This window comes from Oreochromis niloticus, linkage group LG22 (genome assembly GCF_001858045.2).
Source record: "Oreochromis niloticus isolate F11D_XX linkage group LG22, O_niloticus_UMD_NMBU, whole genome shotgun sequence".
Lineage (NCBI taxonomy): Eukaryota > Metazoa > Chordata > Actinopteri > Cichliformes > Cichlidae > Oreochromis > Oreochromis niloticus.
Genome location: NC_031985.2, coordinates 10,280,983 through 10,289,559, shown reverse-complemented (window position 1 = coordinate 10,289,559; position 8,577 = coordinate 10,280,983). Strand labels below are relative to the sequence as shown.

General features: G+C 40.4%; 1 protein-coding gene across 1 annotated transcript in view; it reads left to right on the top strand.

The window, feature by feature from the left end:
* The first annotated feature begins 1,212 nt into the window (after positions 1-1,212).
* Positions 1,213-8,577, top strand: part of LOC109196565 (adenylate kinase 2, mitochondrial-like) — a 12,097-nt gene continuing 4,732 nt past the window's right edge. The window contains exons 1-3 of the mRNA XM_019350756.2: positions 1,213-1,362; positions 2,649-2,759; positions 3,651-3,745. Of these exons, the coding sequence (XP_019206301.2) occupies positions 1,300-1,362; positions 2,649-2,759; positions 3,651-3,745 (269 nt within the window). The 5' untranslated portion in view covers positions 1,213-1,299. The remainder of the gene's footprint in view (positions 1,363-2,648; positions 2,760-3,650; positions 3,746-8,577) is intronic.

Genomic DNA, 8,577 nt, shown 5'->3' with positions numbered 1-8,577 from the left:
ACTTCCTCACAAGATTGTAAAATCATTCTCAAAAAGAACTGAGGCTGTAATTGCCGCCAAAGATGCTTTAACAAATGATTGAGCAAAGGCTGAGAATACTTGTAAAATGTTTTGTTTTTTATTTTTAACTTTTTTTCAAGAATTTTAAGCAAAAGTTTGATTTATGGCATAAGTTACAGCCTAGATCTGATGCAGAAGTATAATTCACGTGTTAGCCCTGTTGCCTCACAGCAAGGTCCTGGGTTCAAATCTGGGGTCTTTGTGTACAGTTTGCATGTTCTCCACATAACAATACAGGTTCTCTCTGGATACTCGAAGCCATGGATGGGGTTAGCTTAACTGATAACTCACTGTACACTCACTGACTAGATTGATTGTTTTTTTGGCATTTTTAATTATACAGCACCAAATCACAAAAACTGTTGTTCAAATGTACTTTATACAGTGAGGTGAAGACTCTGCAGTAACACAAAGAAACTATCTTTGTGTGTCTGTCTTTTTTCTTTTTCTTTTGGTGCCCTTTCAAAATAAAAGTTTAATACTGGACTCCTTCCTAAAGCAGTTTATACATTTGTTATTATATATTTTGTATATTATGCTGTTTACAGGCTACAGAAGCATATAATTGTTTTAAGTTCACAACTAAACCAAAAACTTTTTATATGAGATATGAAGCAGCTGGAAAAGTACAAACCCATACTGTGGTTTATTTATATAACGTTGTGTTGTTTTGACAGGTGAATTGTTCAAAATAATGCTGAAAACAGTTCTTGATGTTTACATGTGAATATTTGCTTTTTACTGTATTTATTGTTGTAAAATTGTGGTGAAAATAAATCATTTAGTGTCATATTCCTTAATTAAAGATCAATAAAAACATTTACCAGGTAAGACAGTGACCTTTTATATAACTGTAAACTGTATCGTTCAGAATAGTACTCCATTTCCAGTTGTAAATTAAAAACAACAGCCAGCATTCAGTACCTGAGAAACTTCCCAGGGAGCCTGCAACCGGAGCTGCAGCAGTGATACGTAAATACTAGAGAGTGGAGAAAACTCAGATGGAAGTCTGAGAAGACCAGTTGCATATCAGTGGGTTTCCTTAGAATTATATTGTGCAAAACTGGAATTTCTTCAGCATTTCATTGGCATGTAAGACTCCAGTGTCGCAGTTACATAACTCTGAAGAATTTCTGTTGCAGCTGTGTAGAGCGCTGAAACCCAGATGTCTGTGTGAGTGTGACCTTCGTCGTTGTGTCCTGCAGTTCACTGTGCAGTCCTCTCTGATCAGGCACAGACATGACTTTGTCTCAATCCGAGCTCGGCAAGAGGCTGAAGGAGACGATGGATTCTGGCAAACTGGTAACTGCTCTTCTATTCATGATCTCTCTATAAACTTTTCTTCCTGTCCCTTTGTCTCCTCTGAGGTTTTTATTGACTTTGCAGCTCGTCATCCCGAGTCTTTGATGACATCTCATGTTTTCCTTGTATTACAATTACTTCCTTCCTTACCTTCCTTCATGTTAAATCTCAGCCATATACGGGCAGAAGTGATGAGCTGTGTGAAACTGACTGTTTATTTTTATGTTTTACAGTTCTGTTCTAACTGTTGTGCTGGTCTGTCACATTGTATGCCAACATTTTATCAGTCCTTCATGCACATTCAGAACACACATTTCTGCAGTGATGGTTCCAATAAAGTTTATTACAATCACATGACTGTATCAACAATAATGCTAAAACAAAACCGAGAGGCATGAAAAGAAACAAAAAACAAAGAAAGCTTGGAGGCCTGTAAGATGTGGATGGGCGGGTGTTTGTTCCAGTTCAGTTTTTTTATATTCCAGCATGTTCACTATCAAGACTGCACACCAATCCATGATCTGAGACTGGCTCAAATTCACCTGCAGTCACATGAGGAAAATTTCTTAATTGATGAGAAATCTCACTGACGTACTTAAATGTCCAAAAGGCAGATGGTTGGTGGTGGTTTAGACATCGAGTCAAGCATCATGACGCCAGTAAAACTGCCCAAGTCTGGTAGATCCTGAGCACAATTCAAGGCTAAAATCATGTTATACTTTTAGAGTGGGCATGCTCTGCTGACCTGAGTTGTGTGAGGAACTGTTTACATATCAGAGGCACAAATTAATACAGAACAATGACCCCCAAGATTTTTGTTTTGAATGGGGAAATGGTGTTGGGATGAGAATCTTGTTGATTTTTAAAGCCATTTTATTCTGTATCATAATAAATTGTTTTGATTCTGTGGCCACTTAAGTCTCTTTTATGGCAAAATTCACTTCTGTAACATTTGTAGGCGTCTGTGTGTTTTCCTCTATATTTGTGTCCAGCGCTGTATGCATGTTTGTGCAGCTGCTGCAGAGCTCTTTGTTTCCGTTTCATCTCCCAGCATGTAACCGAGGTTCCTGGTGTAATTTGCTCAGAGCTTTTTCCGATTGTGATTTTCTGCCATCTGTGTTTGACGCTCACTGTTTGGTGCTGTTTGCTCATATTTCTGCACTTTAATTTCCTGTTGCTGTATACAAAGATTTTGTACTGACATGAAATAAATGTATAAAATCAGTATCTTTAGCTGAGGCCAAAATATTGTTGCTTGATAAAAAGGAGTTTTTGTGTCCCTGCAGGTCAGTGATGAGATGGTCGTGGAGCTCATAGAGAAGAACCTTGAGTCGCCGGCCTGCAGGAACGGATTCCTGTTGGATGGATTCCCCCGAACAGTCAAACAAGCAGAGATGGTGAGGACTTATTTTATTAGTGTTTTGGTGCGTTTTTAATGTTGATTTAATAATTCATGAACAACGAGTTTGTTTTATTTTAAATACAGATTGGCTAATGAAGAGATTAAACAAACTAGTTTTAATGTTGATTCATGAGAAGTGAGCATGCTAGTAGGTTTCTTTTTCAGCTCGAACTTTCCCCAGTTTCACTCTTTTGTGTGAGATCCTGTATCCTACAAACCTTTATTATTATTATTCTAGTTGCTCCGTTCTTTGCTGGTTAACTACTCCCTCAGTTTTCATCCGATTTTCACCATTCAAACATTCAAACTGTTCTGCTCCTTCTGCTAATTTCTGCCATTTTTGCCCCATAAAAATGAATGGACCACATTACAACTGTGATCACCAGTTTAGCTCGCCGAGGTGAGCTGTGTTTTAGCTCAGTGAGACGAGCAACCGTTCTGAGAGCGAGAGGATTCTGCTGTTTTCAGCAGATTCCACTACATGACATTCACACTGCATTTTCACAGGAAATGCAACTTTTTCTAGTGTCTACATTTCATTTTCTTTTTTCAGTTTCAACTTTCCAAACAAATTGATAACACACACAAACTCTAAAACTACTTTCGAAAATATATTAAACCTAGAACTCAGAATAACCAGGCTAAAGTTAATGGATGCAAATAGTTCTAGGTGGCATAATTAATCTGTTTAAAAGGGTTTTGTGACCATTGTCCTCATCTACTTTTAAGTTTCTTCAAACTTCACAGAGAAAAACAAAGCTTTTATTAAAGTTTAATAACATACACCTGAAAACAGTAGTGTTATACAGAGGGTTGTCAAAAAAGTCAGTTTGTACTTTACAGCAGATTTTAGTTATGTTTGACTTCCTGTGTTTGTCTCTTCAAGCTGGACGACTTGTTGGACAAGAGAGACGAGAAGCTGGACTCTGTGATCGAGTTCTCCGTCGATGATTCTCTGCTGGTTCGCAGGATCTGTGGCAGGTGGGAGTCAGTATGACAGAAAATGATTTATTCAAGACCAGAGAAAGAGTGTGGTTTATTTCTCAGGCCGGTAGCAAGTGGACAATAAGGGCAAGTTGGTGCTTTTCCTTCAAGTGAGCAGCTCCTCATTCTGTCAGCGTGTTAAACCCACTCAGGTAGAGTAGATTGATTCATGTAGACGGGAGGGTCTGGGACAGTGAGATAATGTTAAGGAGAAATGGAGCGTGAAAGCACATGATTAGCAAAAAGTAGCCTGAAGGCGATTGAGCATCCTGCAGCGAGAAGGTTTGCAGATTAAATTCTTGGAGAAGTCGACGTGTCCGTCCCTGATGGGACATGCTGAATACCAAAGCTGCTCAGTGCCTGGCTGATACTCCAAGGAGCTTGGAAAGAAAGCGTGTGTCAGTATCAGCTGCTGATAATGACTAATGCCTTTTTTCATACTTTGACCCATGTGATGAGCCACATGATCAATAGTGGGTCAACAACCAGATTTTAAATGCTTTGTACTCTCCACCATTTGGTATTAGAACTGAAGAACGTTCTCGAATGAGACGTAAAACGTCCAAGAAGTCCAGTCACCTTCTTTCCAAGCTCTTTAGGCTTCTATGATCTGGTTCCAGATTTTAACTCTAAAGGGACACGTGCGCAGAAAAAAACATATTCTAATATCTGAATAACGTTGATCTAATTCATGGCACTCATGCAACCACAATAAAGATTTTCACTGTAAACACAGCTACTATTTACCAGGTGATGAGCCCACAGAGTAGTCTCTTGATTTTGTTGCCCCCCTATAAGCCTGTGTATAAACAGAAAACAAGGTTGGCAGCTAGGTGATGAACACACAGCATTTTGCAGCTGAAGAGGCAGATATTTTAATCATAGGAAGAAGCTAACAAAAGAGTGGATTTTAATGCTTGCATTCACTGAGTGGCCACGTCATTCAAAATGTCTGCTGAATGTGTAATAAGGCATCCATATTCAGTATAAGTGTCCACACAGGGCTTGGTTTAGCAACAGAATATCAGTAGAACAAATTATATTCATAGTGGTAACTGGGGATGGGTATCGTTTAGGTTTTATCCAATACCGGTGCCAAACCGGTACTTTTGAAACGGTGCCGGTGCTTAAACGGTGCTCAAACCGGTGCTTAAAGAATGGAGAACACAAACTTTGTCCAAAAACCTCTCATGTTCAGCTGTTTTTTTTGTAAAAAGATAACAATGTTAGCCTTTTCTGCAGCTATAGGGCTTTGGAGTTGACGTCACTGGAGGTGGGCCACGCCCCCTTTCCGCCATGACAGTAGGCTAGACACAGGATACAGCTTCAGCTATGGTTCGTACGTGTTGTGTTATCAGTTGCAACGTTTGATCACACGATCGTGAGGGCAAGAAGCTGGATAATGGGCTCTCTTTTCATCGTTTTTCAACCTGGAGGCAACGTGAGGGATCCCATGTATCCGATATTACTAAACAAAGACGTCAGGCTTGCATTGCAGCGGTGAGACGAGCGGATCGAGTTCTGTGCAATCCCCAGCTTTTTGTTGGTTTGGTCTCCGCATCTTCTTTCCGGTGAGTTCTAAATTAATTCATATCACTATTAAAATGCTTTTAGTGTTATTTTCAATGTGCTGAGGTCATAGATAATGAGATAAAACATGCTAATGTGTGATGCTGCAGAACCACGTCATGTCATCATGTCGACTGAGTAGCTTATGATTTAGCATTATTGCAGGCAAACCAGCATATGAAATGGATCTAACAAATCCAGACTGGGCACCAACACTGCTCATGGGCCTCTAAAAACATACTAAATTGCTCTCATTGTACACTAATCCGCACATAACTTCCAGATGAATCACACACCTGTCATGTGCACTAATTTTATCTTACAGGCTTTTATGCAGCTGCAGAGTCTGAAGGTGTGCCCCGTGCAGAAGTAATCGATGAAGATCTGACAGAAGAACAACAACAAAATTACAATGTCATAGCTGTGGACAGCAGTTGTGTTGGACAAGTGGAGGTTGAGGTACCACCTGTAAATGTGGACAGTGGTGATCGGACAGACAGCATCACAGAAGCTAAAGGGCAGACGAAGCATTGTGTGTGCAATGAACAGGGCAGAGCAGAAATAAACACAACACTGCTTGATAAGATTGTTAATGTTTGCTGTGTTTTGGCGAATATGTGCCCCAGTGTGGTTGTCAAACCAGCGCCAAATGAAACTTGCTCTTGTTGAGTATTCATAAAGCTGTTGTGTTGCATGTGTAGTTCATTGTAAATAATTGTACTTTGTGTGAAGTAATTTCAATAAAACAGAAAAGAATAGTATACATGTTTTTTTTATTTTATTCTTGATCTTATCACATGTACTTAGCAAGTACATAGAAATGAAATGCAAACTATTTACATGGCAACACACAGCTGGCATCAATCTTGAACCACAAAATGAAACATTACAGGCTATTTAGAGCAGCACATTGTTTGGAGAAGTATTTCCCAACAAGTTCAGGAAGACACACTTTAAGAAAGAAGTCTTGTGCTTGCTTTAAACGTCAGGGAAGATGCGTATGACAGAAGGTCTCTCTGTGTCCACACAACGAGGTCACAGTGCAGTTTCATTCAGTCGTTGTGAGTGCGGTACCTGAAACACACAAAAACCACTTTTAATAAAAGGTCTGTAATGAACCAAGGCTAATATAGATGGTTTGGCTGTACGTGCAAATCAAAAACTGTAACAAGGAAGTTGTTTAGAAAGTTATCATGTTCAAACCGACTTACCTTTGTCTTAACGACAACGTACAGTTGTCGCAGCGTGGAGGCATAAAGATGGACAAATCTTGCACCCAGCCGTTCGTGAATTGGATGTGGGCCTCCAGGGATTTATAATTCTTAAACTGGTTTGCTGTGTATGCGCTGACTCCACAGACAAGGTATGCAAAGATCGGGATAGGACAAAGCCTGTAAGATAAAATTAGTGCACATGACAGGTGTGCGATACATCTGGAAGTTATGTGCGGATTAGTGTACAATGAGAGCAATTTAGTATGTTTTTAGAGGCCTATGAGCAGTGTTGGTGCCCAGTCTGGATTTGTTAGATCCATTTCATATGCTGGTTTGCCTGCAATAATGCTAAATCATAAGCTACTCAGTCGACATGATGACATGACGTGGTTCTGCAGCATCACACATTAGCATGTTTTATCTCATTATCTATGACCTCAGCACATTGAAAATAACACTAAAAGCATTTTAATAGTGATATGAATTAATTTAGAACTCACCGGAAAGAAGATGCGGAGACCAAACCAACAAAAAGCTGGGGATTGCACAGAACTCGATCCGCTCGTCTCACCGCTGCAATGCAAGCCTGACGTCTTTGTTTAGTAATATCGGATACATGGGATCCCTCACGTTGCCTCCAGGTTGAAAAACGATGAAAAGAGAGCCCATTATCCAGCTTCTTGCCTTCACGATCGTGTGATCAAACGTTGCAACTGATAACACAACACGTACGAACCATAGCTGAAGCTGTATCCTGTGTCTAGCCTACTGTCATGGCGGAAAGGGGCGTGGCCCACCTCCAGTGACATCACGCTCCAAAGCCCTATAGGGCATATATGGTCTCACTCTTGGCTGGAAGCAGTGCTTAATCAATGGAAAAAACACAAACTTTGTCCAAAAACCTCTCATGTTTAGCTGTTTTCCACTTTTTCTTTGGTCATTTTAGCCTTTTTGGCCAGGGCGAAGGGAGTATCTGCCATCAAACAAGAAGACAGCCGCATGTAACTACGACGGTGTTTGCTAGTTCACCTTACATGCATTAATGTAATAACGTGGTTAGCCTACTCAATGTTAATTACACACGAACAACATGAAGCTACTCACGCAGAGGAGAACGGCTGCTGCTGCCATCATCATCCGTCACCATTTCTGCTACACTGACAGGGCTAGGGGCCAGGACTCTCCTCTTCGGGTTTTTGGGGGATGTTGCTAACTCCGGGTCCAATAACAGGCACCACAGCCGCAGTAGATGTGCACGGTGTGAGGTCTCGCAGCAGGCTATCAAACACGGCGCATTTCTCAGCTTTAAAAAAAACGCTATGCGTCGCCAGGTGTTTCATCAGATTTGAGGTGTTACCTCCTTTGACAGTATCACAGTATCAGCTTAAAGCACTTGTTGCAGGCTGCTGAGTTTGCATCTTTTGCTGTGAAGTACAGCCAGACTTTTGATCGCTTCGCCTTGGGCATTTTTAATCTGTAGCTCTGCTCTAAAAGAACGTACGTACCTGGGCCCGCCTACTATCCTTGCAAACGTAAAATGATTGGCTAGAATTGGCTCAGGAAAAAAAAAGCACCGAAATAAAGCACCGAAATGTGCGCTGCTTTTCGGTCTGGTTACTACCGTTTATGTCAGAAGACACCGGTACCCATCTCTAGTGGTAACGTTTTATTTTAATGTTTTATCATTTTTTTGTGAAGCACTTTGTGATGTTCCTATTAATGTGCTGTTAATTTTACCTTTTGTATTTCTGTAACTATAAATGAAAGTTTACTGAAGTAACTTCTTTAATGTGGATTATGTAGTAATTTAGTAATCAGCCATGTACACATGGGTTTGTCAGTTAGCTATATCCAGAATGCTAGTCTGCTGAAAGCTGCAATGCCTGATTGAGACTTCTGTAGTGAACTTTGGTGGCGTGTCACCTATGTACAAATCCAAAACCACAGGGGTTTGCGGTTACACATAACTCCTGTGGTTTTGCTGTATAACTTGAATATAACTTGAGTATAACTTGAACCTCAGTGAAGGTCACTGAGGTTCAAAGT